Raw genomic sequence first — 27427 nt, forward strand, 5'->3', positions numbered from 1 at the left:
CTCAATACTTTGTTATATACCCTTTGTTGGCAATGACAAAGGTCAAACGTTTTCTGTAAGTCTTCACAAGGTTTTCACACACTGTTGCTGGTATTTTGGCCCATTCCTCCATGCATATCTCCTCTAGAGCAGTGATGTTTTGGGGCTGTTGCTGGGCAACACAGACTTTCGACTCCCTCCAAAGATTTTCTATGGGGTTGAGATCTGGAGACTGGCTAGGCCACTCCAGGACCTTGAAATGCTTCTTACGAAGCCACCCCTTCGTTGCCCGGGCGGTGTGTTTGGGATCATTGTCATGCTGAAAGACCCAGCCACGTTTCATCTTCAATGCCCTTGCTGATGGAAGGAGGTTTTCACTCAAAATCTCACGATACATGGCCCCATTCATTCTTTCCTTTACACGGATCAGTCGCCCTGGTCCCTTTACAGAAAAACAGCCCCAAAGCATGATGTTTCCACCCCCATGCTTCACAGTAGGTATGGTGTTCTTTGGATGCAACTCAGCATTCTTTGTCCTCCAAACATGACGAGTTGAGTTTTTACCAAAAAGTTATATTTTGGTTTCATCTGACCATATGACATTCTCCCAATCCTCTTCTGGATCATCCAAATGCACTCTAGCAAACTTCAGACGGGCCTGGACATGTACTGGCTTAAGCAGGGGGACACGTCTTGCACTGCAGGATTTGAGTCCCTGGCAGCGTAGTGTGTTACTGATGGTAGGCTTTGTTACTTTGGTCCCAGCTCTCTGCAGGTCATTCACTAGGTCCCCCCGTGTGGTTCTGGGATTTTTGCTCACCGTTCTTGTGATCATTTTGACCCCACAGGGTGAGATCTTGCTTGGAGCCCCAGATCGAGGGAGATTATCAGTGGTCTTGTATGTCTTCCATTTCCTAATAATTGTTCCCACAGTTGATTTCTTCAAACCAAGCTGCTTACCTATTGCAGATTCAGTCTTCCCAGCCTGGTGCAGGTCTACAATTTTGTTTCTGGTGTCCTTTGACAGCTCTTTGGTCTTGGCCATAGTGGAGTTTGGAGTGTGACTGTTTGAGATTGTGGACAGGTGTCTTTTATACTGATAACAAGTTCAAACAGGTGCCATTAATACAGGTAACGAGTGGAGGACAGAGGAGCCTCTTAAAGAAGAAGTTACAGGTCTGTGAGAGCCAGAAATCTTGCTTGTTTGTAGGTGACCAAATACTTATTTTCCACCATAATTTGCAAATAAATTCATTAAAAATCCTACAATGTGATTTTCTTGAGAAAAAAAATCTCAATTTGTCTGTCATAGTTGACGTGTACCTATGATGAAAATTACAGGCCTCTCTCATCTTTTTAAGTGGGAGAACTTGCACAATTGGTGGCTGACTAAATACTTTTTTTCCCCACTGTACATACATACACATACATATCCTTTAAAAATATATATATATTCCCCTTTATTACTTTCCAACCCCGCCACCCTTTCCCCACTTGGAGTAAACTAGTGAACAACAACGCCTAGGCCTCTACTTCCAGCCCATACCCACTATCAACATTTTATGGACACAGTCAATTTTACAGTAATTACATTTTGTTTGTTCTTTCTCCTGAACTTCTTCTACTCTCAACCTCTCCGATCATTTTCATGATGTCCATCCGGTTTGCTTCTATATGCCATATCTTTCTAACTGTGCTCCTTCAAAAAAGCTCCCAACCTACAACCCATACACTTATTATGGACACAGCGTGCCTACATTATTAGTTATCTTGTTATTGTTTGTTGTTAGTTGTTATTAGTCCCATCCTTCAATTCCATTCAACACCTCCCATCTATCTTTTAACACCATCCATATAGGATTTCTATTTGCCATATATATTTCAACTGTACTGTGATGTCTTACAAAAGTTCTGAACCTTTCTATTCTCATTGTTTCTACAGATTGTGAATTGAAAATAAACATTATTATGTTATTGATCGATTGACTATGACTTTTCAGATCACCCAGTAGTGCTATCTGCAGGGTTAGCTCCAGGTAAATATTGCAATCCTTTAGCCATTCCTGGACCTGTGTCCAAAAACAAGCTACAAATGGACAGTACCAAAACAAATGATCTAATGATTCTGTCTCTTCGCAGCAAAATCTGCAGAGCTGGGAAGATTGTATCCCCCATATAAATAACATTCTATTGGTAGCAAGAATTTTATATAAGAATTTAAATTGAAAGATTCTAAGTTTTGAATCCGGTGTCATTTTGCGTATCAGTTCATAAACAAATACAAATTTTACATGACATCATTAAGAAGCAGTGGGCAGAGATATAATGTTATTTAATCTCCCCCTGGCTCCACCCATATGTAGGATGACAGCGCTTTGTGTTAGAGGGACTGTCACACATTGTGACTCTGGTGAAGATACACAGCAGACAGCACAGCATGGCAGCTTTTGTCTCGGTGAGTTCCTCTCTTCCAGGCATTTACACAACTTTGTTGACTCTCAATGCTTTGATACAAGCATTGTTTGCGAGTTGATCATTTGGGAGTTTGGTAACAGATTGTTGAATTGTGCTAAGTAAAGAATGTATACTTCATTTTATCGTTTCCATGGTGAATTGTAGGATTGTTTGATAGAAGAGGAAAATAATTGAGGCCTAGTCTTATAATTTAGCAATGTTTTTCTCTTTCCACAGAGACAACATATTACTGTAGGCTACTGTAACATTTTCTGAATGTATCATGTTATTCTTGCTTTATTTGCATATGACACAAATACTATGCATAGAACCAAAACATATAGTTATTATAAAAACGTAAGTTATTGTTTAATATTTTTATAAACTATGCTGAGGAAGAGTGAAACACTTTTCTCCGTAGAAATGTCATTTAAAAAATGGTGGCCAACGTAATGTGGTGATAGCCTTTAATCCAGTGTGCGACATACAGTGGGTTCATTTCATACCCCCCTCTAATTGACTTACTATGTTGTCCCACCTAGCTATCTTAAGATGATTGCACTAACTGTAAATCGTTCTGGATAAGAGTGTCTGCTAAATGACTAACATGTAAAATAAATAAGCGTGTCCTGGTTTAGAAGTAGGTCTATGATGCGCTTGATGCTCTCCAGACTCTAGAGAGCTGTCCTGATATCCTATTGGTGGAAGGAAGTAATTGACAGTTGGCTAGGGCCAACATGTGTGTTATCACTTCTGAATTTAGCCTTGTGTTCTTTATGGAGAGAGGCCTCTAGGGTCTTGTGTTACTTTTAACCAGGTCTACTGGACTTTAATTTTTACAGGGAGGAGCGTGGCCAGCTTTTAATTATTTGTTTATCATCCTCACCCACTTACTTTCCTCAACGTCCTTCTTTGAATGTCTTTGGGAACTGTCTCAGCATGTCTGTAATGTTGAATAGCTAACCCCTATGGCAGTCTCTTTTACATTGACCTCTACCCTTCCTTACCTCTCTCTCAGTTGGCCACGTGTCACCACTGCAGTGTATCTTCCAGACATGGCCTTGTCTACAGGGAGTCCATGGCGGCTCTATCCAGGAATGTCATGGCTCCCAGTTACACCAGGAGGCATAGTTCACTGGTTAGAACCCTGCCACTGAGAGCTAGGGGAAGACTTATCCCCCAGAGGCCTGTTGGGGAGGCCAAGCCTCACCCTAGAGCTCCAAGGTAAACCTCTTACTCTATTACCTAGTATTATAGAGATGTTTGGGTTTAATGGCGCATGTTTTGAATTGTTGAATTTAATAGAAGTCATTTACAGTGTATCTTTAATGTCACCGTTTTTTTTTTGTCCGTCTTTAAAATGGCATCAAACTTTTAAACTCTCTCTTCAAAGGCCCAATCCTCCAGAGTTCATTGCCGTATCTTCCACCAAGCCAGTCAGCGTGAAACATTTTGTATTTGTGCACCTAAGGAAGCTCTTTTCATTGGGTGACACCCAGAGGCGCAGAAAGAGTGGTCTGAAGCTTTCCTCCTGAAGTATTGCAACTATAATTGGATGGTAAACATCAATTGGCTTGATGATCCACAAGGTGACGCTCCAGTAATTCAGTTGGAAAAACAATTGGTGGAGGAGTCAGCAGGAAGATGCTCAACTGTCAAGACAAAGACATGCAGGTACTCAGACCTCTCTCACCTGAGAGGGATTGAAGTGTGGTGACTGCTGGCAGTATGGTGACTGCTGGCAGTATGGTGACTGCTGGCCTATACCTTTGGCAGGAGTCTCCATGGCGACCAGTAGGCATTTGGGTGAGATGGTTCTGGCATTTTCTTGATGACCAACTAAGTGTTGGATGGAATGCAAGGCAATATTTTTGCAACACTTTAGCTTTCTATATATTTATTGTTCTGAGGTATGATGTGCAAAATCAGACATACTATTTCATTTAGTCACATGGTAGAACACTTTTATCAGTATCAACTTTTAATGTGATTACGTTTTTGAAATATAATTGAAAGTCTGTAGAGTCATATCATATTGTTGCCTCCAGCTCAGGCGAAGAAGAAGCCATTGCGTATCCTGTTTAACAGTAAATTGTATTGGATTAAAGTGTACGCTTAATGACTGTATTATTATTGTTGTCAAATGTTGAATGCAATGTTCAGCAGTATAATATACCCGCTTGTTTAGAAATAATTATGAAATCAGAGTTCTATGCAGAAACTCATCTAATAAAGACTTTAAAGCTATTTGGATAAAAATACATGTTTTAGATGCGTTTCAAGTTTTGTTTCAAATTATTACTGAACCTACTCAGACACTAGGGGGAGACATAGGATAGATGCTAAAACATTGATTTGGCTCAACCAAAAACAAACGTGTTAAATGGTCCCCTGAGCCATGGCTGGCAGTTTTTCTTATTTTACTTGTCCAATAGCAATAAATATCTTCATTTTTACATGTTCAGAAATTATATTTAAAATTACATGTATTTTTAATTAAATGTTACAACAGGTGGCTGAAATATATTATCTCCCCAATTTCGTGATTACGATCTTGTCTCATTGCTGCAACTCCCCAATGGGCTCGGGAGAGGCGATGGTCGAGTTATGCGTCCTCCGAAACATGACCCACCAAACCGCGCTTCTTAACACTAGCTCACTTAACACGGAAGCCAGCCGCACCAATGTGTCGGAGGAAACACTGTTCAACTAACAATCGTTGTCAGCCTGCAGGTGCCCGCCCCGCCACAAGGAGTCGCTAGAGCACACTGAGCCAAGGAAAGCCCCCCCGGCCAAACCCTCCGCTAACCCAGACAATTGTGCGCCGCCCTATGGGACTCCCGGTCATAGCCAGTAATGACACAGCTTGGGATCGAACCCCAGGCTGTAGTGATGCCGCAACACTGCGATGCAGTGCCTTAGATCGTTGCGCCACTTGGGAGGCCCTTGAAATATAAATGTTGATCCAACTAAGGTCACCTTTGATGTTCAGAGAGAGAAGCAGGTATTAAGTCACCTCCTACCTGTAGGAAGAGAACCCCTAGTGAGCGTTTCTAATGCCACAGCATCACTTCCAGTAACTGGCTATAGAAATAACCTGATACCAAGTTAAGGGGATTACAATGTTTACAGACTCTGCACCTTTGGTCCCTAGAGGGTTGCCTCCCAGCATGTGGGGACCAATCTTATTAATCAGTAGACACGCACACAAACACGCATGCGCACGCACACACACACACTTGTATTGCCATCCTGATTGATCATTGGGAATGCATGCGGCAGTGGACATCTACATCTGACACCTCTGAAGTGGTTTCCATATCAGTGGATAATCTAATGACATTCTTTTTCCTTATCTGTTGCAATGGAATGGAACCCTGCGCCACTCGCAGCGGTCTAAGGCACTGCATCTCAGCGCTTGAGGCGTCACTACAGACCCCCTGGTTAGATTCCAGGCTGTATCACAACCGGCCGTGATTGGGAGTCCCATAGGGCGGCGCACAATTGGCCCAGCGTCGTCCGGGTTTGGTCGGTGTAGGCCGTCATTGTAAATAAGTATTTGTTCTTAACTGACTTGCCAAGGTAAAATAAAAAAACTTTACAAAACTACTCTGTTTACATAGTCCACGAGATGATGATGATCAGAAGTAAACATGTATTTTCATGGGACTAAAAGTGCTCAGATGACTTTTATATGTAGGCCTGTTTTATGCACTTTATCTTTTGACTTTCTTAGAACAACTGTGCTTACTCTAAGAGGTGACACAGCGATTGATTGTTTCTTTTTTAAGCCACTATGAGCATATATTTCCGAACAGAGTTTTAAAAAATTGCTTTTCAATGACTATTTCTCAAATACAAACCCTGTTTGACTATTCTAAGGAGATTCAAACTCTAGCCTTGGGAACAATAATGATCTTGAAGTATTGAGGTAATCTGTCAGGATTATGCTGCCAACTCAAACATCAGGGGGCAAACTCTACATGAATATGAATCAGTTAATCTCTCATAAACTCCTTACAGGCACCAAATACATGTAGTTACTGATGACAGATTCCCACCATATGCACCTTGTTAGAGTGGCTTTAGGAAGCATACTTACAATAAATTCAACGTCACTCTTGGAAAATGTATATAAAGTGCTGTTCAGATTTTCAAAGGTGGGGTCAAGTGTCTCAGAAAACCAATATGAGTTAGTGCTCACTATTTTGTGTTACAATCAGATGAACTCATGTGCCAAAAAGCTTGACAGTAAAACCAGAGATAGGCCATATAGCTAAATCAATAGCCTTGGCATGGCTTTGGTAAAACATTTTACATTTTAGTTATTTAGCAGACGCTCTTATCCAGAGCGACTTGTTCACAGATACAGCATCATACTTGTAGCACAATGTAATGACCAGACACTGAATCAACACAGCATCCTTGCTCTTTGTCACTAGCCCCTCCGGGATAGGCGTGTCGTACACGCTCATTTGTATTTTCCGCTCTTATCATTGGTCAAAGGAGACCGGCTAATGGATATGAAAGGAGAAGATAAACTGCCAATCAAAATAGGGCGGGTTATGCTCTGAATGTAAAAATCGCAACGTTAGGTTAGTAAAAATGCCAGTCAGGCGTGTTAGTGGCCGTGACACGTCAAAAAGGGGTATTTCGGTATTCGATATTCAAATTCTCCCAGAGGATAGGGGACAGAAATTTGGACAAATGGAAGAAGAGGCAAGTGAACAGATGCGACCCCTCTTGACATCAGTAAGTACCAAGTTGTGGTCACGTTTTTTGTTTTGTTAACCTTTTCTAAAGTTTCTGGAAATGACTTGTTAGCTTGGTGGCTAGCAGTTCAGTTGAGGGCGCATTTCTCAAGAGAAAGGAATGGGCACGAAATGGGGGTGGGGGTTCATTTACGCTTTGCCACCAAGGCATATCGAGATGGAAGTGACACTAAACTTGTAGTTAGCTAACTTACAGTAGGAAACAACGTCCTTGCTGTTACTTCATACGTGGTATAAACGTGAGACATAGGTATGCAAATATGTTTTCCTTCGTAATTGTTGTTGGGTACCATGTGTGTGCCAGGAAGTAGCCTAGCTGTCGTCGGTCTCTCTAGCGGTGATTCAGAGGCAAAATATGTTGAAACGGAGAGAAAAACGTTTTATTATTATTATTATAAGGACATGTGCGCGCGCCCGGGGTGGTCAGAGGGTATCACCTCGTGGACTCTCAATCTCTCTCTGTCTCTCATGTCTTCCCCTCTCTCTACCGTAGCTACAGGACGTTTAATATAGATAAAACTTATTATGGTACATGTCAGTGTTTAAATCCACCGTTTCATCACTATTGGATCCCTGACCTCAAATTATTTCGTTGAAGATACTGAGTTATCTGAAAGGCAGTTTCCCATGCTGTCCCCACAGGGGGATATTTCCATGTTCTCCTCCTGACATAAGAGTTCAGCAGTGTCATATTAATTCATTATTTTCTGTTGCAAAATGTTTTGCTACAGTGTGCCCTAATGAATAAGACCCTGATGATTGTGTGCAGTTGGGAGAGATGGACCATATCCGGGCCAGAACTTGGTCGAGTTGACTGGACCACATCATAGTAGTCAGTTAACATTACCTTTATGAATTATGAAACCTTTGTGCTTTGTGTTTTTTTTTTTTTAATTACATGAATTCATCAAAATTCACAAAGATTGACATTAGCTGATTAATATTCTCATAGAACAAAACATATATAAGATCTCCTAAGCCTGTGTTTGCAACAGATCCTTATTTTCGGTGTTTATGCAAAAACCGCAATTAATTTCCCCTATAGGCTTTGTCCAACGAACCAATGGCGGAGTTAGTGCCTACAGAAAGACGCAATTACTATTTCTCTCAGTACAGCCTCAAATGGGCTATAGACCAGAAAAGAGCCCAGCTGGTAACTTGGGGTTTTACCGCCACATAACCCCACTTGTACTAAGTAAGCCTAGGCCTAGATCATATGGTCTGTTGCAGACATGTCAAATCGCTAATAAAGAACAGGACCAGACTTGTTATAAACCTACACATAGCCTACACCTGGGTAAAAAAAAATTCATTAATTTTTTTTTTTTTATTGTCACATACACGGTGCAATTACAGTGAAATGTGTTGTTTTCAGGGTCACCCATAGTAGTAGAGCGCCTCTGGAGCAAATTAGGCTTAAGTGCCTTGCTCAATGGCCCGTAGACAGATTTTTCATCTTGTCGGCTCGGGTATTCGAACTAGTGACCAACGCTCTAACCGCTAGGCTACCTGAGTAGGTGTGGTGGGAAATTATAACCCCATTTCCCACACTTTGCCATGTGAATGTATGACGCAGCACCTTTCCTCAGATCATATATTCACCTGGTTTGAATATAGGTTGCTATTGGTACAGTAGACCGTTGTATAGTAAAACGATGCTGCCGATTACATGTAGTTTGTGAATGAGTATTGGAATCCACTGTGTTCTGCCTCCTTGGTGATGCTTTCTGATTACGTTTGTGGGACTGCACTCTTGTGACAACCTTATCTCTAGTGGGTCATTTGGAGAGGGCGAAAGGACAATTGAAAACAAACAAGGCCTAAACTTAATGTTAGGTTTACACAAAGCAACTTTCACACCACCTGCTCTGATTCTCCTCACCTTAGCACACATGCACTCCCTCACGCATACACCGCCGCAACTGCTGCTACCAGAATCTTATTATGTTTGCTGAATACTGCACAATGTAAACACTTGCCCCCTTCCCAAAAACACGTGTAAATATTGGACTATAAATTGTGCCTTCCTGTATTATACTTATGCAACAAAACAAACAAGAAATTCTACTGAGCCATTTACTTTGTTTGTATTGATGTATTTTATTTCTTATTATTGTTGTTGCATTGTTGAGAAGGAACCTGCAAGTAAGCATTTTGTTGGAAGGTGTATACAAGCCTTTTACAAACGAGGGGTCGCGACCCCATGCGGGGTCGCCTGATATGAAAAGGGGGTCTCGTGAGAATTTAAACCCCCCCAAAAATCGTCTTTGTATCTCAAAATCATAGTAATGTGCTTAACCTTACAAATCTAAATCAACCAGAGATTGCCCTTAGATCGTGGGAAAAGGCCACAATTGACCGCTGTGCTTGAATCGGAATGATTCAAGTGCAACAGTCAAGTAGGGCCTTTCGAGCTGTTGTGACCGAACGCTGCAGACGACGCATTCACGGGTCACTACGGAGGAGTTTTGGTTCCTGACTCAAAGGGAATAATACTCTGCCGTCTCCCTCAGCGCATTCAAACTCATGGTACCCTTCGCCAGCTCATATCTGTGTGAAGCTGGATTCAGCAGTGCTCTCGTTCATTAACACCACCAAATATCGATCCAGGTTGGATCGATCCAGAGATGAGGTGCTCACTGTTGACCACGGCCCCTGACTTTGAGAAGCTCTGACGCGACAGGAAGCCAGTTTTTTTTTTTTTAAGGCTACAGAGGACCACATCAAGCACACCCATCTCATTAGTGGTGGTGAGATAATGGTCCTTTCATGACAAGACAATTACATAATTATTTTCACATGGTTAGGGAATTTTCAGATATCAAAATGGGGTCGTGGACGAAAAAAGTTTTGGAACTCCTGGTATATACCATGTATATCCCGTGCATACGACTAGTAAAACTTGAAACTTGCATCCCTAATGAGTTTGGTCTGCCTCTGCTGCAGACCTGTTTGGCTGAGGTAGATACCATAGCAACCCAAAGACGCTTCCTTGCTGTGTAGACTCTGGGGCGTCAAAGCTTTTCTTATTGCGTGTGGAACCTGACCTGACCTCTACACGACACACAACAACATGACAGTGTGTGTGGGGCATGTTATGTAGTATCACTGTGATTGTCTTTAAAGTTTGAAGTGCTCAATGCTGTCACGTTCAAGACAAGGTTCCATTACTGACGCTGTCTGGACTAGACATTGAATTATCAGACTAACTCGATGGTAACTGTGAGATTTTTAGTAGTCTCAATCTCTTAACGTTGTTGATATGCAGACTAGTTACTAGCTAATTACCAGGCTCAAGGCTGCTTTATTACAGTGGGCATCATCTGTGATTGCTAATCCCACACTACAAACTTTACCCTTTACAACTCTGATTTGGGTCAAAAGTGTTGCTGTAAATGGGTGGGTAAGTGGGCACATGTAAAGCCCTTCCTAAAGGGAGCTTTGACACCAGGAAGCATCATTGTGCCTGTCTGGACACTCAGCAGCTCTGGTGCTGGCAGGGCTGAGCAGACAAAGGCAGGGGTAAAGCCAGCTGACTGGCACCAACACACTGGGAAAGTCAGCACTCAGTCCCACACACACTGGGGACTGGTGGACACAGTCATGAGCTCAGCAGGTTGAGGCCTACTGCAGTCTGGTGCTCCATTCTTTTACTTTTAGGTAGTGTGTGTTGTGGTGAATTGTTAGATATACTGCACTGTTGGAGCTAGGATCTGCTAAACATGTGTATGTGACAATTAAAATTTGATTATTAGAATCTCAGGTGCGCTAGATTAGGGTTGGAGTGAACCTACAGGACGGGAGGGTTTAGAGCCCTGCTTTAGAGACCTTATTGGGACAAATCAAAACCAAATGTTAGTCTATTAAAAGAGGTGACAAAAAAGTTTTTTTTTACTTTCAGAAGAGGGTGAATTGCACAGAATGAATTCCACAATCACACCTTTCCTATCAGATGTAAATGGGGTCTCTAATGGACTTTCTATGACTCACACAGACCTGCCTCATTCAGGATGTCACTATGATTGGAGGCTCAGAAAACTGCCTCTACAGGGACCCCTTGACCTGTTATTACACTGTAGCTGAAGTGGACATGTTCGTTGTTTCATGGTCTATTGAGTTACGTTTGGTGTATTAAGGTTAGGCTATGTTTCCCACGGCGGAGGCTGCTTTCTATCTGTCTCATTTGGTTCTTCCTCTGACTGTTTTCAGTTCCCTGTTGAGTACAGTGAGTCGTCATGCAAATTAGTCTTACTGACTTCCCCCTGTCGCAGACAGCATGCAAACACTCAGAACAAAGAGGGTGAGAGGGAGCAAGTCTAGGGTTTTCTGTACCACTCGTCAGCAAGTGACAGAACCTGTTAGTAGTCGATTCACACTATTTCAATTTAATCCTTTCCAGAAAAGTTTTTCTTTCAGGATGCATTGGCAGTGTTTAGACAGGCAGCTAATTCTGATCTTTTTTTCACTGATTGGTCTTTTGACTAATCAGATCTGAAAAAGATGTGAAAAGATCAGTGATTGGTCAAAGACCAATTAGTGGTGAAAAAAATCAGAATTGGGCTGCCTGTGTGAACGCAGCCATATTCACCCATGATATTTATTGCTCCTTTTTAAAAACATGTACTCTTTTACTTTTTCTGCATGGTGTTGAACGTCTCCCTCACACAGACTTAGTGCGTCCCTGCTATCAGGAACGGAATAATGAACCTATTGAGAGACTGGACCCTGAGGAACTCCATCTCTCTCTCTCTCTCTCTCTCCCTTTGCCTTCTTCCAAAGCCCCCCTCTTTTCATCTACCTCTTTAATGGCCAACCCCCGCCTTTATCTCTCCCTCTCTCTGAAGTGGAAAGACCGTGTGTGTAAGCCAGACTGAGATGGAGATTGGTTGATGGAGGACATTAGAATATCATAGAGCCTGACTGGATTGGTTGCTGAGCGAGCAGCCGGTTACTAGAGTGCATCGGTCTGTCTCCTTTTTTCCATGCACCTCTCACTCTTTCTTTCTCCACCTCTTCTCTCACTTGTGGGATGCTCTTTGGGAGATGCATAGATTCTGAAACGCACATAAGCACAGTGGAAGCTTAACACCTAGGATACACTTACATTCCTACCCATCCAGGGAGGGCAGGCAGTAAGAACAGAAGTAACCCTGCCTGCGGTGATTCTTCCCCGTTATGGAGAAGGGGGAAGGAGAGCATGTGCTGCAGACGGTAAGTCTATTTACGTCTGTGAGGAGAGAGGAAGAGCGATCGGGGGAGACAGGAAGCAAGAGAGGGGAAGATAAACAAAAGAGGTGGGTGGCAGTAGTGTGAAACGGAAAATAGTTTCTATTCAGCGTTTGGTAGGTTTTGCTACATCCTTGAGTCTACCTTTCACGGTTAATAAAATGCTTCACTACCCTTTTTTTTATTTAACATTTTATACTATGTGTGTGTGTGTTGTTTAACTATCCTTGTGAGTACCAGAAGTCATCACAAGGATAATAAAACAAGGACATTATGCTGGTCCCCATGAGGAAAAATGCTATTTTAGGTATAGGGTTTAAGGTTAAGGGTTAGGTAAAGATTTAGGGAAAATAGGATTTTGGAGGGGAATCAATTCTTTGTTCCCCACAAGGATAGCAATACAAAACCGTGTGTGGCCTCAATGTATTACTATATAGGCCTAGATTGCAATCTACAAGTAGCCAGGAGTTTACACAGTGGGTTCATGTTGGGTTTGTATCAATTTCTCTTCAGCTGGCTGTCCTAAAATGGAACCGGGGATCGAGTGAGAACAAGAGAGAAGCAGTTTGAGTAACTTGGTTGGTTTACTGACTAGCATGATACAGCACTTGTTTCACAGTGAATGGTTCAATCTGAGCCTTTGAGGATATGACAGGTTGTGAGTGTTTGCGCTCGCCATTTGTTCATATTCTGATATCTCAGATGGCTTGGTGGTGATGGTGTGTTTGTCTTTGCATGCCTTTTATATAATTATCCTGATCAAAGCTAGGGTTCTCCACCTTGGGTAGGTGGAAGGTTCTCAGAACGTTCAGATTAGGCATCAGGAGACTGTCATCAGTAAAGGGAAGGGAAAAGGGAACACCTGGTCAGTTGGCCAACTCGATGCATTCAACCGAAATGTGTCTTCCACATTTAACCCAACCCCTCTGAATCAGAGAGGTGGTGGGGGGCTGCCTTAATCGACGCCCACGTCATCAGCGCCCGGGGAGCAGTTGTTGGTTAATTGCCTTGCTCAAGGGCAGAACGGCATATTTTTCCAGCTTGCCGGCTCGGGGATTCAAACCAGCAACCTTTCGGTTACTGGCCCAACACTCTTAACTAACAGCGTAGCAGTACAGTAGAACGACTTTCATGTTTTCTTCCGCTGTTATTTTTATCAGAGTGGTTTAGACCTACAGTTTTGTGTATAGGCCTCTTTAGTGTTATTGCGAAATGGGTGTGTGTAGGCCTACATGATTTGTGTATCACCCAGGCCTACCCAGAGCGAATAAAGTGTCAGCAATAGCAGCACCGGTGGGTCGTAGCCTGGAGACAGAGCTAAAGAAAGCCCCATGGGTTGTCCTTCTGACTGCTTGACTGAAACAGAATAAAGGGATCTCACAGGGGACAGTATCTCATTCATAGGGTGTTACATACTCTCATAATATATATATATAAAAATACAAAACAGAAACCTTATTTACATAAGTATTAAGACCCTTTGTTATGAGACTTGAAATTGAGCTCCGGTGCATCCTGTTTCCATTGGTCATTTAACATTTAAGTCATTTAGCAGACGCTCTTATCCAGAGCGACTTACAAATTGGTCATCCTTGAGATGTTTCTACAACTTGATTGGAGTCCACCTGTGGTAAATTCAATTGATTGGACATGATTTGGAAAGGTGTGTGTGTGTGTGGTACCAGTGTGTGTGTGTGTGTGTGTGTGTGTGTGTGTTACCAGTCAAAAGTTTGGACACACCTACTCATTCAAGGGTTTTTCTTAATTTTTACTATTTTCTACATTGAAGAATAATAGTGAAGACATCAAAACGATGAAATAACACATATGGAATCATGTAGTAACCAAAAAAGTGTTAAACAAATCAAAATATATTTTAGATTCTTCAAAGTAGCCACCCTTTGCCTCAACCAGCTTCACCTGGAATGCAAGCCGATGTCCTATGAACGAGTGGCTGGTCCATTGAGGAACGTTAGCTACCTGTTGACACCCATTCTCAAACGGATACACCTCAACAGGGGCGGTACCACATCCTGAAATCGCTATGAATTCTGGATCTTGTGGTTTGCTTACAATCAGGGATTGTAGATGGTGAGATGCAGAAACGCTCGTATTTGCGTGTAATGAAGACATTTAAAAAAAATCTGACGGATGTTAATAACATATTAATGGACATATACAGTGAAAGCGCAGGGGAGAAATGTCCCTTTAACACGGGGAGGCAATGGAACTATTATGTAGGCTATACCAACTTACGGGAACTAACAATAAATTGGCAGTTGAATATGTGTTAGTAGGTCTACTGACGGTCGCCAGTGATGTTGGCTAATATTTAACATGACAAAAAGAAGAAACTGAAAGTCTGGGTAGCCTGTAATTAAGACATTCGAGAGGGCCCATCCCTGCAAGTTGAAAGGCCTTACAATACAAATTCTGCATAATGGCACAGTGTTTCATACACTTTCCTGTGGGAAAGTTGATATGCTTCAGTTTGCTGCGATTTGACTGGTTTCACATTTAGTCTCCAGCGATTTATAAGGTAAAATATATCTAAAACAAGTGTTATTTATATTTAAAATTCCATTTATCCAAACAAATTACTCATTTACCAATGCTCTTATCAATGGCTCTTATCAAGTTGTAAATTACAGTGACTAAAGAATTGGTGTTATTTCTATTGGGGGGGAAAAATCAAAGTAGATGCTTTTTCTACTTGGAAACGGTACGTTCGCTAGACCTTATTCATGGTTTCCTTGTGCGTAAAAGTGGTGGAATTATTAGGAAATTAAAGTCAAGGTCAGAATACGGCTTATCTGTAGACCAGTGGCGGTCGGTGCCGTTTAAGATGAGGGAGGACGATATAATTTTTTTGTTTTTATGAGCATGGCCTTATTTCTATTAACTGCATATTGGATGACTGTCATTCATATTCCAATCACCCAGCTCAATGTAACATAAATGGGTTTAAGCTACTACATGATACTCAAATGTTCTCTATACCAATCATGACGTTGCTACAACCTAGCCTACGAATGAAAGTTTACAAAGTAGGTGCACAGGTCGAGAGACATTTTAATAATCAAGGTGACAGACCGTGACACATTCAATACCGCCTTGCACACTCTTGCTTGCATCTAGCAGATCTAAGGTGTAATCATTAGTCCAACAGTTGCAAACGAGAGTTTCTATTGGACAAATCCAGTAATGTTTATCCCCGTTCTGTTTGCTTCTGTTTTAAGAAATGTTTTTCAACAGAATCGGCGGAATGAAACACCCCTGATCACCCGCAAACACATTTCACTTTCATAGTAGCCACATACAAACAGCATGATCACTTTTCTCGTTGTATAATTCCTTCTCGCATCTACGCGTTCTCCTCCTCGCACCTTTTTCCTTCGCTTGTGGACTTCATTGCACAACACAACCGCTGTCTGTGACCAGGCGAAAAATAGACTTTCCAAGCCAAACCTTCATACCATAATCGCTAACCACTACACACAGTCTACATCGTTGTCACCATATTAGCTAACGCCATAGTCAACATAGCTACTAGAACTAATGTGTTAGTAAACCTAATACAACCGTGCAGTTTAGCAGTTACACCAGCGGGCCCCGGGGGCATTAAATTAATAAAACCAAAAGCTTACCTTGACTCGGAAGAGTTCCATTGTTGGATAGCCAGCTAGCTAACATGGCACCCTCTCTGTTTGAGTAGGCTAAACTAGCTAGCTGCATTCGCTAGCTAACGAAGTGAAAATGAAAGAAATACAGCGAAATATATCTAGCTCTCTCTCTTGCTTCTCCTTCATTTTTGGAGAAATTAATTTGTTCAAATCTGTTTAAACTACTGTCTTAATCTCTACTTGAGTCAACTACTCACCTCATTTTATGCAGTGCTAGCTAGCTGTAGCTTATGCTTTCAGTGATCCTTAGATTGGGTGGACAACATCCTCCGGAAGTTGTCATAATTACTGTGCATGTCTATGGAAGGGGGTAAGAACCATGAGCCTCCTAGGTTTTGCATTGAAGTCAATGTACCCAGAGGAGGACGGAAGCTGTCCTCCGGCTACACCATGGTGCTACCCCAGAGAGTGCTGTTGAGGCTACTGTAGACCTTCATTGCAAAACAGTGTTTTTAATTAATTATTTGGTGATGTGAATACATTTTAGTATAGTTTTATCTAAAAAGGAGAACTTAATGTTTCACAATTTTTATTCGATCTCGACCCAAAACGAATAGCACGCTATTCTCATGCTTACGTTCAAGGTCAGAATACGCATAGAGAAAAGTGCATTAAAAAGGGCATTGCATTCCATTTACGCGCACTTAACTCAGGTCGGAATCGGGCCCTAACAGAATGACTGCAATTGAATTGGCTACAATGGGAATTCATAGTAGTCACAAACCAACTGTGGGTCACCTGCTACGGTCCTCCCTTCCACTGGCATACTGTTATGTTCAGCTCAACAGTTTTTTCTCTGTGTCTTGTGGTGGTCAAAGCACGAGTGTGAAAAACAGTCTGGACAACCTGTCTCTCTCTCGTTAATGTCACCTCTCCCGGCTCTTATTGACACCTACCCATGAGCCCCCCCCACCCCCCTTTCCATTTACTGTAACCAGCCCTCACCCACTGTGGACCGGATGTCCATGGATGTTGAAAAGTAGTTGAAATTTGGTCATTCCAAATCTCAACCAATCATATTTGTACAGTAGAGCACAAGACAGTAAATAAAAGTAGAGTCCAATTTACTGTACTGAACTACACTGAGTGTACAAAACACCATGCTCTTTCCATGAGACTGACCAGGTGAAAGCTATAAGCCCTTATTGATGTCACTTATTAAATCCACTTCAATCAGTGTAGATGAAGGGGAGGAGACAGTTTAAAGAAGGATTTTGTTAAGCCTTGAGTCAATTGAGACATGGATTGTGTATGTGTGCCATTCAGAGGGTGAATGGCCAAGACAAAATATTTAAGTGCCTTTGAACGGGGTATGGTAGGAGGTGCTAGGCGCACCGGTTTGTGTCAAGAAATGCAAGGTTGCTGGGTATTTCACGCTCAACAGTTTCCCCGTGTGTATCAAGAATGGTCCACCAACCAAAGGCCAATTTGACACAACTGTGGGAAGCATTGGAGTCAACATGGGCCAGCATCCCTGAGGAACGCTTTGGACACCCTTCTAGAGTCCATTCCCCAACGAATTGAGACTGTTCTGAGGGCAAAAGGGGGTGCAACTCAATATTATGAAGGTGTTCTTAATGTTTCGTACACCTGTATACTCTACTGTAATGTACTGAACTATGCTGTGCTGTACTGTGAACGCCAAACTTAGACGTCTATGATTGGTACGGATTTGGTCCGAACCAACCAAATTTGGTCTTGTTTGGGGGCAGAGCTTATTAAAATAATAGCCAGTGTTTTCAATAATACCCAAACATGCAAAGGAGGATACTACATTTTTCTACCTTTTTGTACCTATTAAGGATACATCCCCATGAAGAGAACGACAATTTATAATTCTGCTTTTCTGTATAGTACAGATCAGGGAGCCATGATGTCATTCTGTTACCGGGTGTTAATCCACTTCACTTACTGTAGTTATATTTAATCAAACTCAATGTGTCATATCATCGCTGACACCCCATTCTTTCTGCAGACGTCTTTTGAATATTAATTCAGAGTAGATATTTAATGTGAGTTTTAGGAAAAATAAACATTTTCAGTGGAATTTAGGGGTGTAACGGTACACCTATTCTTACCGAACCGTTCGGTACGGGGACCTCAGTTTGGTCCGCACTGTGAACCCGAATGAATACATACAAATGACTATTGAGTAAATCTGAGCTGAAAAAAACATTTCAGGCTATTCCATTAAAACAACTAGAGCCTATGCACATGTTGTAATCAAAATTCTAATCTTAATTTGCGCATTTCAAACTGTCCTTTCGTGAGGTGCAGCCGGGGACTAGTTCTGTACGATGGTGAGTGGTAGGGTATATTTAAACCTGAATTGGAGGATCCTCCATTGTTTAAATCACCAGTTTGGGAACATTTTGGTTGTAAACGTTAACAGTAAAATAATAAAACGTTAACAGTATCTTGTTAACCAGTAGCCACGCTCAACAAGACGAGCCTATGCAGCTGCCAACACCTTATACAGTGCATTCGGAAAGTATTCAGACCCCTTGAATATTCCAAATTTTGTTACGTTGCAGCCTTATTCTAAAATTGATTAAATAGTTTTTTTCCCTAATTAATCTACACACAACCCCATAATGACAAAGCAAAAAAAAATACAAGTCTGGGCTCAGGCTGGCTCCAATCAAGGACATTCCGAGACTTGTCCCGAAGCCACTCCTTCGTTGTCTTGGCTGTGTGCTTAGGGTCGTTGTCCTGTTGGAAGGTGAACCTTCACCCCAGTCTGAGGTCCTGGGCGCTCTGGAGCAGGATTTCATCAAGGATCTCTCTGTACTTTGCTCCGTTCATCTTTCCCTCGATCCTGAGTAGTCTCCCAGTCCCTGCTGCTGGAAAACATCCCCACAGCATGATGCTGCCACCACCATGCTTCACCGTAAGGATGGTGCCAGGATTCCTCCAGACGTGACGCTTGGCATTTAGGCCAAAGAGTTCAATCTTGGTTTCATTAGACCAGAGAATCTTGCTTTGTCATTATGGGGTAGTGTGGGGGTGTGTGTGTAGATTGCTGAAGATTTGTATTTATTTAATGCATTTTAGAATAAGGCTCTAACGTAACAAAATGTGGAAAAAGTCAAGGGGTCTGAATACTTTCCCAAGGCACTGTATGCCCAGTATACAGTGCCTTCAGTATTCCGGAGCAAGACGGAAACGCAAATACAACACAACATCGCCTCCCTTCTGCATTCAAGCAGCCCTTGGTAGCCTACTCTGACCGGGCCAAAGAAATTACAAGAGCGACAGGTAGGCTATGTTTATATTTTTTGTCTTTGGTTTATAGCTGTGGATATGCACCTCTGCGTTTGAGAATAGGGGGTTTCAGCACCTTGTGTAAGTGCTCGAGCAACGTTTACGAACTTCCCTCTTGCACCCATTTCAGCAAACGGGTAGGCCTAGTACCTGCTCTGTATAAGCAAGCCAAAGTTTTCAGTGAATTGGCCAATACACCCCGGAGTGGGAGATGTACCGTGCTATATACACTCCCCCTTTATGACAGCCACAAGTGCGCATCTGGCACTAATGGAGGCAGTGACATGGTGCGTTTGTAACCAAGATGGAAGTGAGAATTTGCCACATACAACTGGGAAAAATTCACACTCGTAATTTACTTGTGTGAAACTCGTCTTTAATCCTGAGCACCCACTTACATTAACATTTTAGTCATTTAGCAGAAGCTCTTATCCAGAGCGACTTACAGTAGTTGAGTCCATACATTTTTATTACTTTTCTCCCACATGATGACCTCTGATGTCACCCACTAAGGAAATGGCCTCTATAACAGCATTTTTGGCAGTTAAATGCTAAAACAATGTAAAAAAAATAATAAAAAGCAATCTATTAATGTGGATTTTGAACTCTATAATTTGGTTACAATCATGATAGCTGTACTTTTTAGTTAATGATTGACGCAGCTTGTTAGCCATTAGCCAATCAGCGTTACTCAACAAGTTCAAATCACATGAATGCATCCAACTGGTATTTACGACTTCACAACTGGTAAATTCCCACATGGTTACAAACGTAGCGTCAGAGTGGAAACTTGAGGCCCACCATACAGTTGAAGTCGGAAGTTTACATACACCTTAGCCAAATACATTTAAACTCAGTTTTTCACAATTCCTGACATTTAATCCTAGCAAAAATTCCCTTTTTTTTTAGGTCAGTTAGGATCACCACTTTATTTTAAGAATGAGTGATTTATTTCAGCTTTTATTTCTTTCATCACATTCCCAGTGGGTCAGAAGTTTACATACACTCAATTAGTATTTGGTAGCATTGCCTTTTTTAAATTGTTTAACTTGGGTCAAATGTTTCGGTTAGCCTTCCACAAGCTTCCCACAATAAGTTGGGTGAATTGTGGCCCATTTCCTCCTGACAGAGCTGGTGTAACTGAGTCAGGTTTGTAGGCCGCCTTGCTCGCACACGCTTTTTCAGTTCTGCCCACAAATGTTCTATAGGATTGAGGTCAGGGCTTTGTCATGGCCACTCCAATACCTTGACTTTGTTGTCCTTAAGCCATTTTGCCACAACTTTGGAAGGATGCTTGGGGTCATTTTCCATTTGGAAGACCCATTTGCAACCAAGCTTTAACTTCCTGACTGATGTCTTGATGATGCTTCAATATATCCACATAATTTTCCTTCCTCATGATGCCATCTATTTTGTGAAGTGCACCAGTCCCTCCTGCAGCAAAGCACCCCCACAGCATGATGCTGCCACCCCCGTGCTTCACGGTTGAGATGGTGTTCTTCGGCTTGCAAGGCATCGCCTTTTTCCTCCAAACATAACGATGGTCATTATGGCCAAACAGTTCTATTTCTGTTTCATCAGACCAGAGGACATTTCTCCAAAAAGTACGATATTTTCCCCATGTGCAGTTGCAAATCGTATTCTGGCTTTTTTATGGCGGTTTTGGAGCAGTGGATTCTTCCTTACTGAGCGGCCTTTCAGGTTATTTCGATATAGGACTTGTTTTACTGTGGATATAGATACTTTTGTACCTGTTTCCTCCAGCATCTTCACAAGGTCCTTTGCTGTTGTTCTGGGATTGATTTGCACTTTTCGCAGCAACGTACGTTCATCTCTAGGAGACAACGCATCTCCTTCTTGAGCGGTATGACGGCTGTGTGGTCCCATGGAGTTTATACTTGCGTAATATTGTTTGTACAGATGAACGTGGTACCTTCAGGCATTTGGAAATTGCTCCCAAGGATGAACCAGACTTGTGGAGGTCTACAAAAAAAAATTCTGAGGACTCTTTAGATTTTCCCATGATGTCAAGCAAAGAGGCACTGAATTTGAAGGTAGGCCTTGAAATACATCCACAGTTACACCTCCAATTGACTCAAATGATGTCAATTAGCCTATCAGAAGCTTCTAAAGCCATGACATCATTTTCCAAGCTGTTTAAAGGCACAGTCAACTTAGTGTATGTAAACTTCTGACCCACTGGAATTGTGATACAGTGAAATAATCTGTCTGTAAACAATTGTTGGAAAAATTACTTGTGTCATGCACAAAATAGATGTCCTAACCGACTTGCCAAAACTATAGTTTGTTAACAAGAAATTTGTGGAGTGGTTGAAAAACGAGTTTTGACTCCAACCTAAGTGTATGTAAACTTCCGACTTCAACTGTAACAATCCTGTCACAACAGACAATGACAGGAACATTGTGAATGGCATTTAATTTTCCTGCTGTACTGAATCGAACCGTGACCCCAAAACCGCAATACGTACCTAACCGTGGGTTTGGTGAACCGTTACACCCTTAGTGGAAATTGTTAAAAGTAGTCCTTGTGAATAGTTGTATGGTTTGTTTAACTTTGCAATCAATGTACATTTTTTGGCATACTTTTTAAAGTAACAAATCTGAGTCTCTGTCGTTCTGTTACTGTGGAATTGCCCAGACCCAGACTTGTCAGCCCTCCAGACATTATTCCCAGAAGAATGCTCTGCTTCCTGGGCCCTCCCCCTCCTATGGATTGCCTCACTGTTTGTTTTGGGCTACCATGGAGCCTAAAAAGGTGTGTGTTTTTGTGTGAGAGTAATGAAATGAAATGAGAAATGTAAAACCGACTAATAGTCGTCTGTCTTGATTATCAAAGCCATCTGTTGTTTTGGAGCTGGACTGTTTCCTTCTACATTGTTTTCTCAGCATGGACGCCTTGGACGGTTATGTGTTTGGAGGATTACACCGAGATGTCAGCGTTGGGTCACAGGGCACATGAGGACACTTTGGTTTCTGACTGTAGCTTATTGCTTTCACTTTCTCCCATTCTTCTCTGCAGATCCTCTCAAGCTCTGTCAGGTTGGATGGGGAGCGTTCCTGCACAGCTATTTTCATGTCTCTCCAGAGATAATAATAATAATAATATGCCATTTAGCAGACTCTTTTATCCAAAGCGACTTACAGTCATGCGTGCATACATTTTTGTGTATGGGTGGTCCCGGGGATCGAACCCACTACCTTGGCGTTACAAGCGCCGTGCTCTACCAGCTGAGCTACAGAGGACCACAGGAGATGTTAGATCAGGTTCAAGTCCGGGCTCTGGCTGTGCCACTCAAGGACATTCAGAGACTTGTCCCGAAGCCTCTCCTGCGTTGTCTTGGCTGTGTGCTTAGGGTCATTGTCCTGTTGGAAGGTGAACCTTCGCCCCAGTCTGAGGTCCTGAGCGCTCTGGCGCAGGTTTTCATCAAGGATCTCTCTGTACTTTGCTCCGTTCATCTTTCCCTCGATCCTGACTAGTCCCCCAGTCCCTGCTGCTGAGAAACATCCCCACAGCATGATGCTACCACCATCATGCTTCACCGTAGGGATGGTGCCAGGTTTCCTCCAGACGTGACGCTTGGCATTCAGGCCAAAGAGTTCAATGTTGGTTTCATCAGACCAGAGAATCTTGTTGGCAAGCGGGCTGTCATGTGCATTTTACTGAGTGGCTTCAGTCTGGCCACTCTACCATAAAGGCCTGATTGCTGGAGTGCTGCAGAGATGGTTGTCCTTCTGGACGGTTCTCTCATCTCCACAGAGGAGCTCTGTCAGAGTGACCATCAGGTTCTGGGTCACCTCCCTGACCAAGGCCCTTCTCCCCCGATTGCTCAATTTGGCTGGGTGGCCAGCTCTAAGAAGAGTCTTGGTGGTTCCAAACTTCTTTCATTTAAGAATGATGGAGGCCACTGTGTTCTTGGGGACCTTCAATGCTGCAGAAATGTTTTGGTACCCTTCCCCAGATCTGTGCCTTGACACAATCCTGTCTCGGAGCTCTATGGACAATTCCTTCGACCTCATGGCTTGGTGTTTGCTTTGACATTCACTGTCAACTGAGGGACCTTATATAGACAGGTGTGTGCCTTTCCAAATCATGTCCAATCAATTGAATTTACCACAGGTGGACTCCAATAAAGTTGTAGAAACATTTCAAGGATGATCAATTGAACCAGTATGCACCTAAGCTCAATTTCGAGTATCATAGCAAAGGGTCTGAATACTTACGTAAATAAGGTATTTCTGTTTTATTTTTAGTACATTTTCTAAACCTGTTTTCGCTTTGTCATTATGGGGTATTATGTGTAGATTGCTGAAAAAAACTAAACTTTTAATCCATTGTAGAATAAGGCTGTAACAAAATGTGGAAAAAGTCAAGGGGCCTGAATACTTTCCGAAGTGCACACTCATTTTGATTCTGGCTAGTGGTCTACCAGACTAGCATAAAACACCCTAAATATCCCTCCACATTGGATTTGATAGGTACAAAACAGTTAACAATATCACAGTTACAGATGGCTCAAATGCAACAATCTATATCTTCCCGATGATTGCCTTACATTTTGGGTGCAACAACCTACATTTAGTATAACCTAATGTTCAAAATCCCATGTAGCCTACCTTTTTTAACTGTAAAATTATTTATGGATTGATTTATTAGCACCCCAAACGTGGCACGTGGACTAATTTACTTCAGACCGGCTGCCCCCACAGTCGCCCCACATGCTGTTCATTTATATCACCCCCCCCAGCTCTCTCAGGACACACCCACAGCTAAAAATAAAAAATCATATTTGGAACACCCTCCTGAAAGCAGACGCAAATTGTGAACACACGTACTTGTACACACTCCACGCATTAGAGGACTATTTGGGCACCCACCCCATAGACTGTCTGCTCAGACCTGTAGGCCTATTTGTGTTCACTGCCACCTCGATTCCCTACTCAAACCACCCAGTCACCATCCAGTGATTTGAAGCAGGACTTGGGTGCTCTTTCGTTGTGGGGGGGGGGTTCCGCCACTCTGCGGAGTCTGCCAGCCATGGATTTCTGGGGAGATGTTGTCAATTTGAAGACCACCACAGCAGCCAAAGCTCCATGTGTGGTATGTGTGTTCTGGTCTGTATTGGGAATAGGCATGTGCTTTTTTCATAGTAGTGTGGTTTTTTAAAAAGTACTTAAGTTTTGAGAGCCTATTACTGTACCAGTGATGGAAGAGTAGGAACCCAAATAACAAGCAAACCATCTCCAAAAGTTAAACTCACTGAATTACTCAACCATCGTCTTTTAGCTATTTCAGTAGAAGCAGCACTTGCTAAATGGGTAGTTCTCTAGAAGTTCCCACCATATGGTTTAGCTACCAGGCCCAGCAACCGTACAACCGCTAAATGAAACTTTCCAGTTCATGAACTTGGCTATTAGGCCATATTGTTTCTATTCTCTACTGCAGAAAAATTCAACCTTTAGAAACCGTGGTGGTAGGAGGCTCCTACTGACTGGATTGTTGCTGCTTTCCAGAGCAGTAGCACTGGACCACATGGCATATTTCATCATCAGGAGGTAGCCTATCTGTCTATTTCACCCTGTATGTCAAATTCTATTTACAAGGCACTCCTTGGTTGTACAAAAACCTTTGGCAGCTATTTTTAAACTCTCATGTAGTGCCCTGAAATGGTGCACAGCGTCTAGACTAGCCCCGAACATGACTGGTCAGTCAGTGGCATATATCATATGTGACAGGAGGCTGATCTGCCTAGAAAGTTAGTGAAATGTTCCCAACTGCCACTTACTTTTTAATGTCGTCTGTTGAGTTGGTCTCTAATAAATAGACCTACTTCGGGTTCATTAGGTTCAGTCTAACTTTTCTTGGGTTCATGGTTGTTACAGAACAATTGTCCCTGGTTAGGAGGAGAATGCAGAGTGATGTAGAGACCGAGAGAGAGCTAGAGAGAGGGAATGCAAGCTGGAGAGATGGATAACACAAACTTGTAAAGTATGGGTAACTCAAATCTAAACACTGTATGTGTCTGTGTCGTGCTACTAAGACAGCCTGTCTTTGGACTCGGGGCTTGCTGGCCTGTGCCCAACACAAATATTTACCTCAGCGCTCACCCCCGCAGGTGCTGTCCAGCCGCCTAGGCTTTATTCAGCAGGGACATCCCTCTGTCTGAGTCATTCCCCTTGGCTATAGCGTTCAAAGGCCTTTCTCCTGTTTAGGCCTATAGAGTAGGCTACAATGTCTCTTATAATTAACCTATCGTAGCAGGCGTAAGAGAAACACCTGAAACTAGATCCCCTACATACTAGTCTTGACAGGAAGAGAAAGGTTCTCTTCTGCACTGTTCAACCAATCCAGTAAATGTGGAGGAGTTAAGATGGGAGTGTCACCTTGTTAACGTCCAAAAAGCGGAAGTCTCGTCACAGGCTCTTTTTTGGTCCATTTCCCCTGAAAACCAGAACATCCAGTTGTTGGGGACTCGGCAGAAGCTACTTTTAATTGGAATTCTATCCAATGGTAATGGCATCTCCTATATCAACTGAACGATGACAGTTTGGAGTTGTTCTTGTACGTGGTGTAGTTAGCCTATAGTGTATGGAAAATGCAGGGTCTTTCCCATGACTGTTTTAAGAGGCTATCAGAATAGACCTATGATTAGCCTATAGGCCTATTTCTTTGTTAGGTCTAGTCTTGAAGCAGATGAAGCTCTACTATTACACTATTGCCTGTGTGGTCTTAGTGAGATGGCTGGATTAGGGAGTCCTATTGAATTTGACTGCTGTGTTAAAAGGTGTAACCTAATAGGAAGTGTAAAACCAAGAACAGGAAGTTAACTTCACACTGCTCCAACTGCCACCCAATGTGACCTGTATTACCCTCTTCCATTGTGTATCTCTGACGCTGTGCTTTGTGGTCAATAGGATTGACTACGTAGGCCCTTGTTTTTTTTTAAGAGCCTCATTATTTCCTTCCTACCCTCTAGTGTCTAGGGTGTGTTGTACAATTCTATCAATGCTTAAAGATGCACTATGCAGAAATCGCTCTGCCATTTCCTGGTTGTTAAAATTCTAATAGTTCGCCTAATTTCAGTTTATGTGACAAAACAAGCAAGTATAGTGTAGAGAATCATTGTACCATCTAAACCGCTGTGAAATATTTTCCATAACCAAAAGTATTGTGTTTGCAGCTGGTGTACAAAACCGAAAGTAAAAGACGCAAAAACGAAACTGAAGAACGGGAAGCATAGAAATAGTGCACGTAGAACAGATCTACCACTTCTTAGACTTGCTTTTAGTGAGAATAATAGATCTATATCTCACATTTCTATGCGAATTTTTTCAGGTCGCACAAAAAGTTACATATTGCAGCTTTAAAACAACTTGCTCTTTGGGAACTATGAAGATTTAGGCTATTGAATAAATATCCTTTCTCTCTGCATCTCCACCATATGTACATTCCGTTCTCTTTTTGTGTTTTGTTGAAATCTGTCCACTGATTTGTATTTCTCCTTGTCGTCTCCAGGGGAACGATGAGGCGGTGGTGGACCTGGGGAAGACGAGCTCCACCATTCACACCAACTTTGAGAAAGAGGAGCTAGAGAGTAAGTCTGATTTTAGTGTTTATATATACACACAAAGTATCACATGTGCCCGGATCCTATTCATGTTGACAGTATACACCGAGTCCACACAGAGCAGTATCAAGGAAGCCCATGTGGAATTACATTGTTATATGGCCATGGGACAGAGGGAATTCTACAAATACATGCTCTCACATATACACACACACACGCCTGCACGTTTTTACTCATGCACTGTAATATCATGAAAAATCCAGAGTCACGTTTGTCTGGCTTGATCTGGTAATTGAGGTATGCATGATGTCCTCCCACATTCCACAGCTCTGACTGCAGTGGGGAAAAGAAAGGGGAAAAGCCCTGGCACAGTTTCTAGAGTTTATAGGGTCCACAATGGAATTTTAACAATTTATCTCCCACACACATTCATTTGCATGCATGCGCGCGCACACACACACAC

At 42.3% G+C, this 27427-nt stretch overlaps 1 protein-coding gene across 1 annotated transcript in view; it reads left to right on the forward strand.

The window, feature by feature from the left end:
* Nucleotides 1–12205: 12205 nt before the first annotated feature.
* LOC121543266 (sodium-driven chloride bicarbonate exchanger-like) overlaps nucleotides 12206–27427 on the forward strand; it is a 54605-nt gene continuing 39383 nt past the window's right edge. Inside the window, exons 1-2 of the mRNA XM_045223191.1 lie at nucleotides 12206–12416; nucleotides 26913–26991. Coding sequence (XP_045079126.1) covers nucleotides 12381–12416; nucleotides 26913–26991 — 115 coding nt within the window. The 5' untranslated portion in view covers nucleotides 12206–12380. The remainder of the gene's footprint in view (nucleotides 12417–26912; nucleotides 26992–27427) is intronic.

The sequence above is a fragment of the Coregonus clupeaformis genome, chromosome 10 (genome assembly GCF_020615455.1).
Source record: "Coregonus clupeaformis isolate EN_2021a chromosome 10, ASM2061545v1, whole genome shotgun sequence".
Lineage (NCBI taxonomy): Eukaryota > Metazoa > Chordata > Actinopteri > Salmoniformes > Salmonidae > Coregonus > Coregonus clupeaformis.